Source organism: Rutilus rutilus (genome assembly GCF_951802725.1).
Source record: "Rutilus rutilus genome assembly, chromosome: 1".
Lineage (NCBI taxonomy): Eukaryota > Metazoa > Chordata > Actinopteri > Cypriniformes > Leuciscidae > Rutilus > Rutilus rutilus.
The window spans coordinates 149,708-169,990 of NC_140209.1; the positions used below are offsets into that span (position 1 = coordinate 149,708).

At 48.6% G+C, this 20,283-nt stretch overlaps 2 protein-coding genes across 3 annotated transcripts; both read right to left on the reverse strand.

Annotated features, from left to right (window-relative positions):
- Positions 1-1,994: 1,994 nt before the first annotated feature.
- Positions 1,995-12,422, reverse strand: ddx47 (DEAD (Asp-Glu-Ala-Asp) box polypeptide 47). The gene is made up of 12 exons (XM_084435027.1): positions 11,546-12,422; positions 10,848-10,941; positions 9,955-10,143; positions 9,727-9,798; positions 9,531-9,649; positions 6,879-6,950; positions 6,611-6,727; positions 6,348-6,494; positions 5,566-5,703; positions 3,466-3,536; positions 2,752-2,881; positions 1,995-2,671 (listed from the first exon to the last, which is right to left on the reverse strand). Exons 1-12 carry the CDS (start codon positions 11,744-11,746, stop codon positions 2,498-2,500), a joined length of 1,524 nt encoding a protein of 507 aa, XP_084291153.1. The 5' UTR covers positions 11,747-12,422; the 3' UTR covers positions 1,995-2,497.
- Positions 12,423-12,893: 471 nt separating this feature from the next.
- On the reverse strand, positions 12,894-19,707 carry wbp11 (WW domain binding protein 11). 2 transcript variants are annotated; one of them, XM_084407485.1, is made up of 12 exons: positions 19,595-19,707; positions 18,415-18,506; positions 17,941-17,972; positions 17,690-17,783; positions 17,317-17,513; positions 16,961-17,094; positions 16,551-16,684; positions 14,992-15,189; positions 14,637-14,747; positions 14,272-14,544; positions 13,970-14,155; positions 12,894-13,589 (listed from the first exon to the last, which is right to left on the reverse strand). In XM_084407485.1, exons 2-12 carry the CDS (start codon positions 18,476-18,478, stop codon positions 13,024-13,026), a joined length of 1,989 nt encoding a protein of 662 aa, XP_084263611.1. In that variant the 5' UTR covers positions 18,479-18,506; positions 19,595-19,707; the 3' UTR covers positions 12,894-13,023. The 2 variants fall into 2 exon arrangements, with proteins under 2 accessions (XP_084263611.1, XP_084263610.1); XM_084407484.1 differs by lacking the exons at positions 16,551-16,684; positions 16,961-17,094; positions 17,317-17,513; ... (2 more) ...; positions 18,415-18,506; positions 19,595-19,707 and adding an exon at positions 15,468-16,538.
- Between the last annotated feature and the right edge of the window lie 576 nt (positions 19,708-20,283).

Here is a 20,283-nt window from a genome sequence, read left to right on the forward strand (position 1 = left end):
TTGTCTAATAGCTGCATGTAATTCTCTGACCTAACGTTCTGTTCCTGGCCAGATGGAGTTGTGCAGTGAGAAACTGGGTTTGCCATTGTCTCACATCTTCCCAGTGAAGAACTACCATAAGGAGATTAACACAGAGGACGACATTGATGTTCTGATGCTAAAGGCATTTCAACAGATTGTTCAAATTGCCAACAATAGTTGCTCCAAAGAATAAAAAATAAATCACACACACACATATATATATATATAGTTATTAGATCGTGGATTAAAATGACTATAGAATTATGTTTTGTGTGACTCAAAATCAAAAGTTGAAAATTAATAGAAAGATTTTTTTAAGAAAAGAAAAGTTATGACATAAAATCTTTCTACATTTAACATTAAAACTATTAAATTACATAAATATAATGGGACTAATATAGCACTGATATATACTAATACTCCTAATATAAGACAATCTTGTATTGAGGATCGTACAAAACATTTATTCATTTAGCTGACGCTTTTATCCAAAGCGACTTACAATTGCTATATATGTCAGAGGTCGCACGCCTCTGGAGCAACTAGGGGTTAAGTGTCTTGCTCAGGGACACATTGGTGTCTCACAGTGGATTCGAACCCGGGTCTCTTACACCAAAGGCATGTGTCTTATCCATTGCGCCACACCACCCATATATTAACAAAATTGCTTGTGCTTATTGAGATCTGTTGAATAAATCCCATTTAATCTTGAATTGTTCTTTTTTTTTCTTGACAATACATGCATTAAACCTATCTTAAAAGAGTGAATTTGGGTATCTGGAGCAATCAGACTGAGAGAAAGCATACCTTTCTTGCAATTCAATTGTTTACTTTGAATTGTGTTGGTTCTGTAAAGAATTGCTTATGCTCCTCTAAATGTGCCTGTTAAATGCATGATTGAGGAAGAACACTATTTAGCTGTGTGGATTTTAGTCCTTGGCGTTGACAAGCAAATGCATCTTATTATTTCAGCTACAATCAACAGCAAGATCAATCATTTCAACATGAGTTTGAAAGAGACTTTCATTCCAGCGGTGACTGTGATTTCCTAAGTAGGCTATATATATATTGCACAGACTGAAACAGTGGCAAGAATAAACACCAGAAGCAACATGCGCCATAAGCGTATGAGAAAAACATAGGATCTCCAAGATAATAAAAGGAAAAATCTTCGAAAAGTTCAGTTCAGTTTTACCATTAAAGCGGTGGTATAATGCCCTGTTCACAAGATGTTAAATAAATCTCTGATGTCTTCAGAGTGTGTGTGTGAAGCTTTAGCTCTAAACAGCCCACAGATATTTATATATAGCATGTTAACCTGATAAGATCCGGGGCCCTTTTGGGGGATTACCGCCTGGATTTGCCTACCCAAATTGAAAAGCTTGACATTTCATCATTGCTTTGTCAAAATGGACAATGTTGGTGTCATTTTAACAGTGCTTAAAGTGATAAACATTTATGTTTATATTGTCTGAGCTGTAAGAAAAAAAAAGAAAAAAAAAAGAGTGAGTATAAAGGCATGGTGTGTTTAACTCTTAACTGTCTGACGAAGAGCCTGCGTGCTCGAAAGGTGACCACCTGTGTGTGAGTCGATTACATTTTCCACATTTTTGGACCTGTGGTGTGCCGACTTTATCTTTTTTATAACTGTGTGTCTTAGAGTAGTGAGAACAACAGATGATCTGCATTGAGGAAAGATTTGTTTACCAACGTTTATGTTACATCAGGTCATTCACGCTAGAGCTCGGCTAATGTACACATTACATGCATGTACTGTTATTGATACAGTTTCCACGTGTTCACCGCAATATATTAGATAAATAAAAACCTCTGGATGTTTCATTACCAGAAACTTACCTGTTCCTCAGGTGCATTTATATGAGTGAAACACTTCTCCGTATAACCAGGACCAATTAAAAGCACCTCTTACTACAGCTTACGCCACAAAGAACACCTACAAATGTCAAATAATACAATGTTAAACTTGTTACTTTTTATTTAGAGGTATAGCAAGTAAACTGTCCAGTCACACTTATAAACACATGGGCAGGTGATGAGAAAAGCATAAGGGTTAGATAAACACACAAAGCTGGAGACACACGTCTCCTGTCCGTCCTCCACTCTCTCTTCCTGACGGATTTGCTCCTTATAAAGCACAACAGCGACAGCAATCCTAGCCTGTTCCAGTCGACTCCTATCGAGGCGAGTAACCGAGAGAGCTGTTGTTCTGTGCGCTGAGTCTCCGGACTCCAGGGGTCCTTCGCCCAAGTCAACCTCGCCGAGTCCGAACCTGCCCTTGAGGAACGCCTCTAAAAGAGGTAACGCTGGGGTCTGTTCACTGCCAAAGGGGACGCGGCTTCACAGAAATACATAATGCACATGTTTATATCATCTTAAAGGGACAGTTCACTCGAAACGAGAAGAGAATGCAGCATTTATTAGATTCCCAGGGAGAACTACAGACGTCAGCAGCTCTTCATCTTCCTCTCTTGAAGCCGCCGCCGCCACCTCGTGTTCCTCTGAAGCCGCCACCTCGTGTTCCTCTGAAGGAGCCGCCCTTGACCATCTTCCTCACGCCACTCGACTGCTCACCGTCCTCTTCCTCGGCCGCTCTGGGCCGCTTCCTCTTCTCGCTGCTCTCCTTCATCTCCTGCCAGAGGAAACACAGCCGTCACACACACACACACTCCGTCACACCGCAGTACCTGATCACATGGCAGGAGGACGTACGATGCGTGCGAACCGCTGAGCCTCGCTCACTCGCTCCACCAGCATCATCACTTCCTCTTCCTGTGTGGGGAAGGCGGGCAGCTTCTTCCCGATCAGCGTCTCGATGCGCTGGAACAGCTCCACGTCATACCTGCACACACACACACACACACACACACACACACACACACACACACACACACACACACACACACACACACACACACACACACACACACACACACACACACACACACACACACACACACACACACACACACACACACACACACACACACACACACACACACACACACAGAGCGTCAGAAGCCAATGAGAGCTGTTCCCCTACAGACACTTTCTGAAGGCTCCAGGGCTTCATTCACATGATCAACACAGTTGCTCTGTAGAGGGACTCAAGACTTCTTCACACCTGCACTAATAAAGCCTGAAACCCTTCACTGGTTCATCAGTTCTTAAGCCAATAATAGCTTACAAAGTTGTGAATTTAACTTGTGCACAAAATGGGATGTTTGCTATGCACTTTAAAGAATTCATCTCTGTGTTTCCATCCAGTGGTTTTATATGCAACATCTCATAATTCACACACATATCGGTGTCTGGAACCCCTGAAGATGAAGCTAGTAACACACAGATTCTCCTGAACGCAGACTCTAAGGCCTGAGATGGACAGCAGAATCACTGAACGACTGAGGAAGAAGAGGAGTGACTGACTGTGTGACGAAGGTGATGGATTTCCCAGATCTCCCTGCTCTCGCCGTGCGGCCCACGCGGTGGATGTAGTCCTGCAGAGAACACAGCTAGCGTTAGCAAACACACAGGCCAACACTTCTTCAAAGGGTTTTAATCAACTAAATCAAATATCAATTCAAATTAACAACAGCATCTAAACTCCAGTATTCTTCCATTACATTAGCAACACACAAACAGCCAGTAAGCAAGCACAGAATAAAGCACTAAAACAGAGTTTTTCAGGACTATATTAAAGCTAATCAAGTGTTTTTATTATTATTATTATTATTATTATTATGATTAAGCATCAGATGATTGACAGTCAAAGTTCAAACCTGTGTGTGTGTGTGTGTGTGTGTGTGTGATATATTCTCTCATCTCTGAAACTCTCGATATTTCACAGAATCTCACGTCAGGCTCATTCCAGCTTCTGTTTTCCACATGTGACGTGATCAACGTTCAAACCACCATCTAGAGTCAAACTGATATGAACATCATCATGCTGCGTTCACACCGAGCGCGAATTGAGCGTCTGGAGCGAGTGATTTCCATGTTACGTCAATGTAAACGTGGAGGTCCTGCAGCGCGATAGACATTTAATGCGGTGCAATTACGCCTCGTTCGCGTAAAAGAGGCACATTGAGCGTCTGCCGCGAGTGGTTTTATGTGGTGATGTTTGTGCATTCACACGTTTGAGTTCGCGTCTGACGGCGGAGTAGAAAAATCTGAACTTTGGCGTCTGTTCGCGCCGCGTTAACCAATCAGGAGCCTGCTTGCTGCGGTCACATGGTGAAGTGACGGGGTAATGGGGGCAGGCCCGCTTTTCAGTTTATAATGTTATTTTATATGTTTGGCCTCAAATTATTTTGTAATATGACTAACGCCTGGTGTGGTTCTAATGCACAACAAAGCAAATCTTTTATCACATCATAACTTGATTTCAATATTTATTCCATATCTAAATCTAGATTATATGAAACATAATTATTCTAATGTAAAGACAACCAACATACTTTAGTGAATATGAACAGTGTTCGTGTCTGGGCAGTGTTGTGTGAGGAAAAAAAGAAAAACAATTCACAGGACAGGTTATTACTTTTGGAGGCTGGCTCCATTTATAGGACAGGCGGAGTCACCGCTGAGAGCGGCCGTCATCCAGGCACAGCTCCTGGAGCAAGTGGTGAAACTCCCAAACTGGGTTCGCCTCCGGAGGGTCTGGTGGACCCAAGTACTACACCGCTGATGACCCCTACGCCGCTGATGACCCCTACGCCACTGATGACCCCTACGCCGCTGTCCTGCTCTCCAGAGCAAATACGAGCGGTGACTCTCTCGATGAATGCTCGATCAACATCAGCCATCTTGCAAACAGACAACCGCCTAGCACCTGCTCCTCCCACGAGAAGAATTTCGCCTCGAATGCGCATCTATTTCGCTTCAAATGCTCTCTTTAGATGCGCGAGTGGATTCAAAATGTTCAAGCGTCCAACTAGACACGATAGACGTGAATTAAGTCTTCAATCTAATTGGCCCGTTCCAACACCGGGAAGAAACTGTCTTTGTGACGCCGCGATTGATTGCGCCCGGTGTGAACAGCTCTACATTTAAATGTATACATTCACATTCAGTGTGAGGCCCTTCAGTTGGGTAAAAACATTGGTCGCTCTTCACATTTGTCTGAACAAACGCGCTGACTGAAAGTACAGTTTCAATCTCTGACAGTAGGTGGCGCTGATGGAACAGCAGAAATACAGTGGTTACCATGGTTACCTTTGTAAACAAAGCAGCGCTGTGCTTATAAACTACTTCATTAGGCATTATTCGGAGTAACGAGGCTAGATTCTGAGCAAAGCATCACAATCCATGTCAGAAAGAGCTTTATTGCCAAGTGTCCTGCCCGCTTTCACCGTTTCACTCAGGCATGTTTATAATAGCACATGCTACTCTAACAGGTTTAACTCAAGCCCTGTCAGGCAGCCATGTTTGCTGTCGCAGCTCTTCTACCTTGGAGTGTGTGGGGATGTAGAAGCTGCTTGTGTACGTACCCTCGAGTGTGTGGGGATGTAGAAGCTGCTCGTGTACCTTGGAGTGTGTGGGAATGTCGAAGTTGATGACGCAGTCGACGTGAGGAATGTCCAGCCCGCGGGACGCCACATCCGTGGCCAGCAGCACCGAGCGGGACTTGGACTTGAACTTGTTGAGTGCGCCGAGACGCTTGTTCTGAAGGAGGAGACACACACGTCAGTCCATGACACACAGAAACACCGGAGACGCGACACACACGCGGTGTGAGTGAGAGAGAGTGTGTCTGTGTGTGAGTACCTGACTCATCTGACCGTGCAGTGGGATGGCCGTGTGTGTGTGTGTGTGTGTGTGTGTGTGTGTGTGTGTGTGTGTGAGTGAGTGAGTGAGAGAGAGAGTGTGAGTGTGTGAGTGAGTGAGTAAGAGAGCGAAAGAGAGAGAGAGAGAGAGAGAGAGAGTGTGAGTGAGTGAGTGAGAGAGCGAAAGAGAGAGAGAGAGAGAGAGAGAGAGAGAGAGAACCTGACTCATCTGACCGTGCAGTGGGATGGCCGTGTGTGTGTGTGTGTGTGAGTGAGTGAGTGAGTGAGTGAGAGAGAGAGTGTGAGAGAGAGAGTGTGAGTGAGTGAGAGAGCGAAAGAGAGAGAGAGAGAGAGAGAGAGAGAGAGAGAGAGAGAGAGAGAGAGAGAGAGAGAGTGTGTGAGTGAGTGAGTGAGTGAGTGAGTGAGTGAGTGAGTGAGTGAGTGAGTGAGTGAGTGAGTGAGTGAGTGAGTGAGAGAGAGAGAGAGAGAGAGAGAGAGAGAGAGACAGAGACAGAGAGAGAGAGAGAGAGAGAGAGAGAGTACCTGACTCATCTGACCATGCAGTGGGATGGCAGTGATTCCCAGGTTCCTGAGCAGCAGCGCCACACGCTGGGCATTATTACACGTGCCGCAGAAAACCATGAAGGAGTTTCCGGCCAGTTCATTGAGGATAGAGACCAGATAACAGTCCTAACACACACACACACACACACACACTCACACATGAGCGTTCATGAGGGCTGAAACACATATGATACACACGTCTGAGGAGAGTGACAACAGAAGGACGGAGGAGCTGAAGGAACCTTGTACTTTGATGGGATGAATATGTAGTACTGCTGCAGCTTGTCGACGGTGGCGTATTTGGTGGAAACGCTGCACTTGACGGGGTCCCGTAGAGCTGCTCGCTGAAGCTTCTGCACCTGAAACCAGTGAGACCAGAGCACATCAACAGACTGAAACCAGTGAGACCAGAGCACATCAACAGACTTGAAACCAGTGAGACGAGACCAGAGCACATCAACAGTCGCTCGACCGCATCAGTGGCCACTTCACACACATGCAGGCCTTTACCTTTTTAGTCATGGTGGCCGAAAACAGGAATGTGCGTCTGTCGCGCGGAATGACCTTCAGGACTTTATCCACCTGAGACACAAACACCTGAGCTCAGCTTCTGTCATCATATCATTAAGCTCTATGTACAGTTGTGATCAAAATTATTCATCCCCATTGCAAATCAGGTTTATTGGCAAAATTAAGAGACTTTCAGGTGTTTGCAATTAACAAATCAAGCAAAAGTGAAATAACTCAACAAATGTTTCGAGTGGTTTCCCCATATTCAACTGGAAATGCAACTTTGAATGACTTCTGCAGTCTCTAAATTATTCACCCCCTTCATGGCAAGCATCTTTAGCTCTTAGTAGATCATCTTTAGCTCTTAGTAGAGCAGTCTTCTGCTGTTCCGAGCTGCTGCAAGCGAGATGTAGAGCCAGTCAGCAGCTTCTGAGGGATCTGAGCCCGTTCCTCATGAGCAATGGCCTCCAGTTCAGGAATATCATATTATTGGGCTTGTGTTCTGCAAGCCCCTTCTTCAAATCCCACCAGAGATGTTCTATGGGGTTCGAGTCAGGTGACTGTGATGCCACTGTATCTTCCAGGACTACTTCTGCAACCAAGCCTCGCTGGAATCTGAGGAATGCTTGGGATCATTGTCCTGTTGAAGGTCCAAGCTCCAGCTTCTTCACTGATGGCATGATGTTTTCTCCTAGGATCTCCTGATACCCCAAGGGTCAGTGATGGTGTAGTCTTGGGTCAGTGGTGGTGTAGTCTTGGGGTCAGTAGGGGTGTAGTCTTGGGGTCAGTAGGGGTGTAGTCTTGGGGTCAGTAGGGGTGTAGTCTTGGGGTCAGTAGGCGGTGTAGTCTTGGGGTCAGTGGTGGTGTAGTCTCTTTGGGTCAGTGGTGGTGTAGTCTTGGGGTCAGTAGGGGTGTAGTCTTGGGGTCAGTAGGGGTGTAGTCTTGGGGTCAGTAGGGGTGTAGTCTTGGGGTCAGTAGGGGTGTAGTCTTGGGGTCAGTAGGGGTGTAGTCTTGGGGTCAGTAGGGGTGTAGTCTTGGGGTCAGTAGGGGTGTAGTCTTGGGGTCAGTAGGGGTGTAGTCTTGGGGTCAGTAGGCGGTGTAGTCTTGGGGTCAGTGGTGGTGTAGTCTCTTTGGGTCAGTGGTGGTGTAGTCTTGGGGTCAGTAGGGGTGTAGTCTTGGGGTCAGTAGGGGTGTAGTCTTGGGGTCAGTAGGGGTGTAGTCTTGGGGTCAGTAGGGGTGTAGTCTTGGGGTCAGTAGGGGTGTAGTCTTGGGGTCAGTAGGGGTGTAGTCTTGGGGTCAGTAGGGGTGTAGTCTTGGGGTCAGTAGGGGTGTAGTCTTGGGGTCAGTGGTGGTGTAGTCTTGGGGTCAGTGGTGGTGTAGTCTTTGGGTCAGTGGGGTGCAGTCTTGGGGTCAGTAGTGGTGTAGTCTTGGGGTCAGTAGGGGTGTAGTCTTGGGGTCAGTGGGGGTGTAGTCTTGGGGTCAGTGGGGGTGTAGTCTTGGGGTCAGTAGGGGTGTAGTCTTGGGGTCAGTGGTGGTGTAGTCTTTGGGTCAGTGGGGTGCAGTCTTGGGGTCAGTAGTGGTGTAGTCTTGGGGTCAGTAGGGGTGTAGTCTTTGGGGTCAGTAGGGGTGTAGTCTTGGGGTCAGTGGTGGTGTAGTCTTGGGGTCAGTGGTGGTGTAGTCTTGGGGTCAGTAGGGGTGTAGTCTTGGGGTCAGTAGGGGTGTAGTCTTGGGGTCAGTAGGGGTGTAGTCTTGGGGTCAGTAGGGGTGTAGTCTTGGGGTCAGTAGTGGTGTAGTCTTGGGGTCAGTAGTGGTGTAGTCTTGGGGTCAGTAGTGGTGTAGTCTTGGGGTCAGTAGTGGTGTAGTCTTGGGGTCAGTAGTGGTGTAGTCTTGGGGTCAGTAGTGGTGTAGTCATGCGTTTAGTACGAGCTTTACTGTGCAGATGAAACCTCAGAGCCTGTGGCCACCCAGTCTTGCTGTGGGTCTTCTGCAGTCACTCGAGGGTTTTCTGAACCGTCCAGGGATTGTAATCACTGTACCACCACTTCCAACAGTGTCTCGAGGAACATTTAGTGCCTTCGCTATCTGTATGCTGTTCCTCGTTTGTGAAGGGCGATGAAATCTTCTCTTAACTTTTTGGACCATTCTTCTGACATGCAGTCAAACGTGTCATGTGTTCTAGCTCTAGCACACCTGCTGCAGCTAATGAAGCCCTTGATTAGTGAGACGACCCCTGTTCTGCAGATCTGCGCTGGTCTGAGGGATTATATCCGGGGGGGTGAATAATTCTGAGACTGCAGAAGTCATTAAAAGTTGCATTTTCAGTTAAATTTGGGGAAACCGCTTGAAACATTTGTTGTGTTGAGCTCTCTCAATTACTTTTGTTTGATTTGTTCATAGCAAACAGCTGAAAGTCTGTACATTTTGCCAATAAACCTGGTTAGCAATGGGGGTTATAATTATATATATAGTGGTATGTGTGTGAGTGTGTGTTGTTCTGTGAGTGAGTGTTGTTCTGTGTGTGAGTGTGTGTTTCTGTGAGTGTGTTGTTCTGTGTGTGAGTGTGTTGTTCTGTGTGTGAGTGTGTTGTTCTGTGAGTGAGTGTGTTGTTCTGTGAGTGAGTGTGTTGTTCTGTGAGTGAGTGTGTGTTTGTACCTCAGACTCAAAGTCCATGTTGAGAATGCGGTCGGCCTCGTCCATCACCAGATATTTGAGCGCTCTCAGGTTGAACCCTTTGGTGTTCTCCAGGTGATCGATCAAGCGGCCCGGAGTCGCTGCGAGTCAGAGCAGGATTATTACCCATGATTCAACAGACATTCGGTCTGAACATCACACGCTCATAAGCTCTTACCGATGACCACGTGCGGTTTCTTGGCCAGAACCAGAGCCTGAGACATCATATCAATCCCTCCGACGACAACCGCTGAAACACACACACACACACTGATGAGAGTGTGTTCACAACACTTACTGCATCACATGACCTGACCACACATGCAGCGCTACTATGGACAGACATTTAACAGTAAGTGCATGCTGGGAAGGGTGTGCTGAGCGAGTGCATGCTGGGAAGGCGTACCGGTCTTGACGCCGATGCTGGAGCCGAGCGCGTCGAACTGCTCTGCGATCTGGAAGGCCAGCTCTCGGGTGGGCGTGAGGACGAGCGAGTGCAGACGCTGAGCGGACGCCAGCAGAGACTGGAGGATCGGCAGAGCAAACGCTCCCGTCTTCCCCGAGCCCGTCTCCGCCAGACCGATCACATCACGACCTGCTCTCACACACACACACACACACGTTAGAGAGAGAGAGAGAGAGAGAGAGAGAGAGAGTCTCCGCCAGACCGATCACATCACGACCTGCTCTCACACACACACACACACACACACACACACACGTTAGAGAGAGAGAGAGAGAGAGAGAGTCTCCGCCAGACCGATCACATCACGACCTGCTCTCACACACACACACACACACACACACACGTTAGAGAGAAAGAGAGAGAGAGAGAGAGAGTCTCCACCAGACCGATCACATCACGACCTGCTCTCTCACACACACACACACACACGTTAGAGAGAAAGAGAGAGAGAGAGAGTCTCCACCAGACCGATCACATCACGACCTGCTCTCTCACACACACACACACACACACACACGTTAGAGAGAGAGAGAGAGAGAGAGAGAGAGTCTCCGCCAGACCGATCACATCACGACCTGCTCTCTCACACACACGTGTTAGAGAGAGAGAGAGAGAGGGGGAGAGAGAGAGAGTCTCCGCCAGACCGATCACATCACGACCTGCTCACACAGATACACTTGCACACTCACACGTTAGAGAGAGAGTGTGTGTGAGAGAGAGAGTGTGTGTGAGAGAGAGTGTGTGTGAGAGAGAGTGTGTGTGAGAGAGAGTGTGTGTGAGAGAGAGTGTGTGTGAGAGAGAGAGTGTGTGTGTGTGTGTGTGTATCTGCTCACCCTCCAGAGCCACAGGAATGGCCTCGATCTGGATCTTGGTGGGTTTCTTCCAGCCCAGCTGATCACAGGCTTCACACAGAACCTCAGTGACGCCCTGAAACAGCACAAACACACTCAGTGTGTGTTCATATACCTGTGTGTGTGTGTGTGTGTGTGTGTGTTCATATACCTGTGTGTGTGTGTTCACTCAACTATGTACAACAACTAACCCTAACCCAGGCTTCACACAGAACCTCAGTGACGCCCTGAAACAGCACAAACACACTCAGTGTGTGTTCATATACGTGTGTGTGTGTTCACACACGTGTTTCACACCTTATCAGTCACAGTAAGCCAATATACAATTATTATACAATTATTATAGAAATATGTAATTATTGGCCAATATACACAATTATAATGTACACAGAAACTGCACAGTGTATATATTAACCTGACTATCAAGTGTACTTAATTAGGTGAAATATTACACAATATTACAGTATTATCGGACTGACGTGCGCGCGCTTCTCGTGTTTGACCAGCGGGCTGTGAACGCGCACCAGAGCTTCGAGAAATCAACACAATATCAGCGTTCAGAGCCTCTCTGGGTCAGAAAGATCAGTTTCGCGTCACTAAAATAATGGGCACTAAAGTAAACAGCCCATGTTAATAATAATAACCGAGTGTGATGAAGACTGACTGTGTGCGCGTCTCACCAGGTCTCTGAAGCTCTTGTGTGTCTCTTCGGTGTGTGTGTCTTCGCTCGGCTCCAGGTCTTCGGTGTGTGTGTCTTCGCTCGGCTCCAGGTCTTCGGTGTGTGTGTCTTCGCTCGGCTCCATGTCTTCGGTGTGTGTGTCTTCGGCTCTGCGTGTGTGTTTCTTCTCTTCATCTGAAGATGCTTCTCTAGGATCCGCCATGTTTGCGGCGCGTTACCCACGTGTTGCTGAAGCTCCGCCCTCGAGCGGAAGTGACGGAGGGGATCGAGCAAACAGCGCGTGTGTGTGTGAAAGAGCAGCAGGACTGGATTTTAACACCACGGTGTTTATCGATTATGAATTAAATGGAAATTACTTTTAAAAAAATGACACAAACCCTAAATGAGAAACTATTATGGGGAATCTGTACTTTACCTGAGTTCTATTCAAACCGAACACTATTACAATTTAATGTAGATATACATGTACGTCATATTTCATCATCTTTAGGCAATTACTTAAAAATAGCTTTTGTATGTATCCTAATGTGACAAGCAAAGCTCACATAAGTTTAATTTATTTAAACCAAATTATAAGGAAGTGTTTTTTAAGAAGAATTGTTCAAAAAGTAAATAAATTTTCCCAACACAATATGCTTTACACAAAATCTTTCAACACATTAATAGTATTGAATAAAGGGTGAAGATGTCAAGTGTTAAGTTCAGACACTAATGTATGTACATAATTAAGCAGAATACTGTTTCCTTGGCGAGTTACTCTATACTCAGACTCTAATGTTGAGGCGGCGTCTGAACTTCCCCTTCAGTAGTTCCTCAGGAACCCGTCCTTCTGAACGCAGCGAGCGGCAACCTCGCTGTCTCTCTCTCTCTCTAAACACGGAAGTGAGTTAAACTGCAGTTCATCCTCTGGCCACTAGAGGCCGGCTGCAGAAGTGAGTCTGTATCTCCCCCATGGTGAAATGCCCAACTTTACAGCAGAAAAACACACGTTTACAGTCTGGAGCTAAAAGTGGCTGCTGTGGTCATTAGTCATCATTAGCCGTTTGTCTGCTGTCTGTTAGCCGTCACGTTACCTCAGCTCATTGTCTGACTGTATAAATAAATAAATTCGGGAGTGACGCGCTGCCAAGATGGCGACGGTTGGCCACGCCCACTTTAGGCTTCAAAAACGGTCTTCAGAAACCTACGGGTGACGTCATGGATACTACGTCCATATTTGTTTACAGTCTATGGAACGCAGATTCAGCTCTGCTGTCAGCCGTGAGCCGGCTCTAACACAGGTCAGGTGGTGATGAACACACGCTGCAGAAAGCCCTGGGTTACCAACATCATTACCAAAGCGACTCGGCAGGGGTTTGACATTTTTATTCATGTTTACAGATAAAACACAATCACGTGACACTGCTGAGAGAAAAGGTACAAAAGAGCATCTAAAGCGAGCGCCACAGCGTGCGGACATGGAGCCGTTAGCGAGAGTAGCTAGAGCAGGCCCTCCATCTCCCGCATGAAGGCCTCGTACATCTGGTCCTTGGTCTTCATGCTGGGCGGCGCGGGCCGGTCCGGCTGGCTCGGGTGGGCGGCGGCCTGGTGTCGGGGCTCCTCCTCCCTCCGGCTGGCTCTCTCCGGCCCTCCGGCTCCGCCAGCCCGGTCCCTGCGCACGCGGAGCGCCGTGGGCACGAAGCGCGTCACCTCCGTCTTGGGGTTGATGATCTGGGGCTTGGCGGAGATGGTGGCGCCCCCCGGCTGAGCCGAGGCCGGGCCGGAGCCGCCCGCGACCGTGGCCCGCTTTTCGATGGTGGGGGCAAGCGGGTGGGCGGAGGTGCCGGGGGGTGGCGGCATCTGCAGGGCGGAGCCTCTGGGGGTAGGTGGGAGGGGGGCGGAGCTCTGGGGGGCATCGCCGGAGGGGGGCGGAGCCGAGGGAGTCTTCTGGCGGAGGCTGGGCGGAGCGCTGAGCACGTTGGGAGTGAGCGGAGGCGGGAACAGCGAGAGGGGCGGGGCCATGCGGGGGGGGCCGGAGCGGGGCGGAGGGGGGGGCGGAGGCATTCCTGCAAACCAACAACACATTAGAGCATCAGTGTGGCCATTATTATGTGCTAGGGCATTCTGACTTCCCGAAGACTAATAATCACCAGTGAGAAGCTCCTGTCACCTTCTGGAAACAAGCTTTGTTGCATTATTTCCCTGTTATCTCTGTAAAGCTGCTTTGATACAATCTACTAATATACAAAATATTGTAAAAAGTGCTATATAAATAAAGGTGACTTGACTTGAAAAGTTAAAGGACACTTTTTCATTTATAATTTATCTTGATTCTTAATGTGTAAAAAAATCAAACAAACGTGAGAATCGTATCGTGAATCGTGTGTCATGGTGAGTTGAGTGAGTCGTCAGATCCCTATTATGAGCCGTACACACACACACACACCTGGCGGGGCCGGAGGCGGCAGGCGGGGCGGGGGCCCTCTGGGGGGGGGTCCTGGAGGCAGGCCCGGTGGGGGGCCCGGGGGAGGGCCGGGGGGGCGGCCCGGGGGGGGTCCTGGAGGCAGCAGACGAGGCATCGGGCCCCTGAGGGACCCGGGGAGTCCAGGAGGCCTCAGGAACGGGGGAGCGCCTGCATGACAACACATTCACTAACATTACTTTCACTGCTACATTCAGTGCTTTATTAAGGACTTCAGCGTTAATGAGCTGCTCATTAGCATAATGATGATGAGTGATGTAACGCACCGGGAGGCGGGCCTGGAGGTGGGCCGGACGGCGGGCCTGGCGGCCTCATTGGAGGAGCAGGAGGCGGTCCTAAAGGAGGAGGCCCTGTGATTGGTGGAGCCTGCATGTGTGGAGGAGGCTGCTGCGCTGCCATTGGTGCTGATGGAACAGGAAGTCTGGGATTGACCAATGACTGAGCGGCTTCGGCAGAGAGCTGGTCCTCAGCATCCGACTCCTCAGAGTCCGAGTACTCCTCTTCATCCTCCTCCTCCTCTTCCTCCGGGACAGACTGACCTGAACACACACACACACACACACACACGTCTGTAAGCCACTCCTGTGTGAGAGCGAGCTCAAGCTCTTCATCAGTGCTGACCGACACACACCTGCCATCCGGAGCATCATGGCCTGCAGTGGTGTGATGCTCTTCGTCTTCACCACCCTCCTCTTCCTCTTGTCTTTGGGCGGAGGCATGTCTGCGAACCGCACACTGCGGCCTGAGGGAAACACACACGTATCTTTATCAGTGTCGGACTATGTATTTGCTCCCAATGGTCAAAAGTAAAGATGCCTTTATAAAAACTGACTCTAATATCTCATAAGACACTTCAGTATTAAATTATATTAATTCTAAGTACCAGTTTTTTTAGTTTATGTTTGTACCCTAATTCTGTCTCCGTCAGGGGAAAGACCTTGGAGGTACAGTACTCCTATCTGCACATATCAGTAAGTGAAGGTCACCTGTGTGTTTCTCGCCCCGGTCTCGCTCCTCATCGCGGTCGTCGTGGCGATCAGCTGTCACTCTCGCGCCAGCATCTGTGTTGTCTCTCTCTCCGCCACTGTCGTCCTGAGAGTCGCTGTCGTCGTCTGTGTCGCTCTCGCTGTCAGAGTTTCGTGCTCCAGTGTCCATCATCTCAGTGTCGGAGCCACCGCTGCCCTCTGACATACACACACAACCGTGAGCGGGGAATAACACACACACAACACGGAAAACATGATCAACAAAAATCTTGTGTGTGGCTGGCGTGTAGTGTGTGTGTATCGTTTGTGTAGCGTGTGTGTAGCATGTGTGTAGCGTGTGTGTAGCGTGTACCTGTGCGGCGTGTGCTGGCGTACAGCTGCAGGATCTGTGGCGGCGGGAGTCCTGACGTGTATCGTATGTGTAGCGTGTGTATAGCGTGTGTGTAGCATGTGTGTAGCGTGTGTGTAGCGTGTACCTGTGCGGCGTGTGCTGGCGTACAGCTGCAGGATCTGTGGCGGCGGGGGTCCTGGCGTGTATCGTATGTGTAGCATGTGTATAGCGTGTGTGTAGCATGTGTGTAGCGTGTGTGTAGCGTGTACCTGTGCGGCGTGTGCTGGCGTACAGCTGCAGGATCTGTGGCGGCGGGAGTCCTGACGTGTATCGTATGTGTAGCGTGTGTATAGCGTGTGTGTAGCATGTGTGTAGCGTGTGTGTAGCGTGTACCTGTGCGGCGTGTGCTGGCGTACAGCTGCAGGATCTGTGGCGGCGGGGGTCCTGGCGTGTATCGTATGTGTAGCGTGTGTATAGCGTGTGTGTAGCATGTGTGTAGCGTGTGTGTAGCGTGTACCTGTGCGGCGTGTGCTGGCGTACAGCCGCAGGATCTGTGGCGGCGGGGGTCCTGGCGTGTATCGTATGTGTAGCGTGTGTATAGCGTGTGTGTAGCGTGTACCTGTGCGGCGTGTGCTGGCGTACAGCTGCAGGATCTGTGGCGGCGGGGGTCCTGGCGTGTATCGTATGTGTAGCGTGTGTATAGCGTGTGTGTAGCATGTGTGTAGCGTGTGTGTAGCGTGTACCTGTGCGGCGTGTGCTGGCGTACAGCTGCAGGATCTGTGGCGGCGGGGGTCCTGGCGTGTATCGTATGTGTAGCGTGTGTGTAGCGTGTGTGTAGCATGTGTGTAGCGTGTACCTGTGCGGCGTGTGCTGGCGTACAGCTGCAGGATCTGTGGCGGCGGGAGTCCTGGCGTGTATCGTATGTGTAGCGTGTGTATAGCGTGTGTGTAGCATGTGTGTAGCGTGTGTGTAGCGTGTACCTGTGCGGCGTGTGCTGGCGTACAGCTGCAGGATCTGTGCCGGCGGGAGTCCTGGCGTGTATCGTATGTGTAGCGTGTGTATAGCGTGTGTGTAGCATGTGTGTAGCGTGTGTGTAGCGTGTACCTGTGCGGCGTGTGCTGGCGTACAGCTGCAGGATCTGTGGCGGCGGGAGTCCTGGCGTGTATCGTATGTGTAGCGTGTGTATAGCGTGTGTGTAGCATGTGTGTAGCGTGTGTGTAGCGTGTACCTGTGCGGCGTGTGCTGGCGTACAGCTGCAGGATCTGCGGCGGAGGGGGTCCTGGAGGGGGTCCTGGGGGTTTGCGTCCCGGCGGCAGGCGAGGAACTCCAGCCAGAGCAGCAGCAGAGAGCGCTGAACCTTTCCTGAAACACACATCACCACACATCAACACACAGTCCTGGCGCAGACACTTTCCTAAACATATGTGATATTGTAATAACGCGTTTCATCCATGATAGGGATGGGCAGAGTACCAGAGTACTCAAGATCTCGTACGTGACAATCGATCATGAGAAAGAAGATCGCCCAAAAAATAACCTCATCTCTCTTTTCTGATTGGTTATAGTAAGCCGGATTTGGGCCGTATCCAGAACAGATGGAGGACCTGCATGTGTGTGTGTGTGTGTGTGTGTTCTGACCCGAGTGCTGAGGTCTTCTTCAGGATGGAGGGTGGCTGGGCTCCGGGTAGTGGGATGTCCTGGATGAGGATGCTGGAGGGAGCGTGAGGCATGTCCGGCAGAGGAATACTGTCCACCTCCACCGACTCCGCGTTCTGACAGACACACACACACACCAGACACACACACACACCAGACACACACACACACCAGACACACACACACACACCAGACACACACACCACAGAAACCAGCATTACTAACATCATATTTCATGTTCACCAGCTGTGATGCGGCAGCCAGACTAAAGCTCATGAAGAGTGTGTGTGTGTGTGTGTGTGTGTGTGTGTGTGTGTGTGTGTGTGTTAGACACACACCTTGACGGAGTCGAAGTAGAGTGAGAGCTGGCCTCTCTTGGTCTCGTACTCGACCTCCAGCTTACGCAGATCTTTATACGTCTCTGGGTTCTCTCGCTCGTACAGGCGCACGATTCGCTCGAACGTCTCGCGCAGCTTCTTACGCTTGTCGCGCAACACCTTCTCGTTCAGCAGCGGCTGCTGCACAGGGTTGAACTCTGAAACACACACACACACACACACACACTCAGTGTCGTGTCTCCAGCACAACCACTCATGAAACTCAGCTGAGTTCAGACACTCCTGGCGAACATCACATGACCAAGACCTGGCGAGAAGAGCAAACACTCACACACACACACACTCACACTCACACACTCACACACACACTCACCCATCTCGTCGAGTTTCTCCATGTCTCTGATGATCTGCCGCGGGTCCTTCATCTTCAGCACAGCTGCTCGGACCATCATCCTCTGCTTCTTGTTCTACGACACACACACACACACGTTTACCTCCAGCTGATGATAATGTGTGTTATGATGATATTAACTGTAGTGTGAACTATATTAATGCGCAGCCGGCTCATGAACACACTGACTGAAGCTTCACTCTCTGTCTCAGGGTCAGAGGTCGTGCGCTTACCTTCTTCAGCTCTCTCTTGCGCGCCTCCTTCCCTGTGCACAAACACACACACACAGGTGAGAAGTCATTTACACACACACTCATGAGGTAATCTGCTGTGTCTGTGAGTGTGTGTGTGTGAGAGTGTGTGTGTGTGTGTGTGTGTGTGTGTGTGTGTGTGTGTGTGTGTGTGTGTGTGAGAGTGAGTGAGTGTGTGTGAGAGTGAGTGAGTGAGTGAGTGAGTGTGTGTGAGAGTGAGTGAGTGAGTGAGTGAGTGAGTGTGAGTGAGTGTGTGTGAGTGAGTGTGAGTGTGAGTGTGAGGTGAGTGAGTGAGTGTGAGGTGAGTGAGTGAGTGTGAGGTGAGAGAGTGTGTGAGTGAGTGTGAGAGTGAGTGTGTGTATGTGAGAGAGTGAGTGAGTGAGTGAGTGAGTGAGTGAGTGAGTGAGTGTGTGAGTGAGTGAGTGTGTGAGTGAGAGAGAGAGAGTGTGTACTCACTGGCCTGGTCGGTGGGGTTCATGAACTTCCCACTCTTGGTGGAGGAGGTGGAGCGGCGACCCATGATGATGATGACCGTCCGGCGGCTTCACCTGAACACACACACACAGAGAGAGAGAGAGAGAGAGAGAGAGTTAGGAATATCATCAATCAACAGCAGATCATCCGTCACACACTCCTTCAGACGGACAAGGGAATGAGACACAGAGAGAGAGAGAGAGAGTGAGTGTGTGAGAGAGAGAGAGAGAGAGAGAGAGTATCACTCTTCTGTATGCGTGTCAATCAAACATCTGCTCTCCATTGGCCTTTACCAGGGTAAGCGTGGACTATCTCACCAGGGTAAATGATCTGACTACACTACGAGCTTTCCTCTGTAAAGCAACATCTTCTCGACTCTAACTCTCTCCAGCAGAAGTGTGTGAAACACGTGTTCACGGTACAGCACTGTTATTATCCTACTGTAACTGCTAATGTTTCGGTTTTTAATCAAATCATAACATTCTGACGGCATTAAACTCTGGCACATATAAAACACACCATTACAGTACATTTATCATTTAATCCGACCGAGTAAAAGTGTAAATAGCAGGAAAACACCCCTAGTTTTTGAGCTAAACCCTACATGTGCATCAAGACAGAACCAGAACACACAATGCAGAAGAGCATTAGATCAGGTTTATGAACATCAGCACTACACTACTACACTACACTACACTACACTACACTACTACACTACACTACACTACACTAGTACACTACACTACACTACACTACACTACTACACTACACTACACTACACTACACTACACTACACTACACTGAGGGGTTATGAACATTAGCACTAACGTTACACTACTACACTACACTACACTACACTACACTACACTGAGTGTTATGAACATTAGCACTACACTGAGTGTTATGAATATCAGCACTACACTAGTACACTACACTACACTACTACACTACACTACACTGCGGGTTATGAACATTAGCACTACACTTTATGAATGAACGCGATCTCGGTGTTGTTTAAGCATCAGCTTTACTGTCGCTGTGCAGGAAACCTGTACAAACTCATAATCTTGTGTTATGAATTAGCTCAGAATAATAAACGAGTCATATGAACGTGTCGCGGGGTGAACGAGCTCCACGTGATCAGAGTAAAGGTCAAACTCACCTCAAATCACTTTAATAAATATATCTAATATTCACGTTTATCACTGATCAACAAACGCGTCCAGCGGCGCGAGCCATTGCTCATGAGCGGAAGCGCGTCACCGCGTCTGGAACACTCGTCACTTCCGACTTCCGGGCTTTTATTATTTAAATCAACTAAAATCTACACAAAAGTCGATTTCAACAAAACTAATAAACTGCGTGTTGCAGTTTATCAGATAAATAAATACTGTTTTTGTTATATATTCTAATCTAATATGCCTAGTAATATTAATGTTTCCCTAGTCTATCTAGTCTAATCATGCTTATGATTTGTGATATGTCAATGCTTAATAACTAAGCTGAATAATGACGATATTGTCTTCTGTAGAGCTGCATAGTTTCATCATTTATGAAATCTGCAACATTAACACAGGTTTTTCCTGCCATTTAGACTTGTACTTGGTTTTACTCTGGTCAACATCAACAACATGTTCAGGATTGGGGAGTAACGGAAGTTTTAAAAAACAAAGTAATCAGAATACAATTACATTTAGTAAAAAAAAAGGGGTATTTTGACGTCATAACGCTATTTTAAGCGCTGCTTGTTTACAGTTGCCAGTCGCGAGCCTCCTGCTGGTGCACGCGCAAATAACACCTGTCAATCATTCTCCTCAGACGCTGCTAAGTTATTAATCACGATGCTTCCCG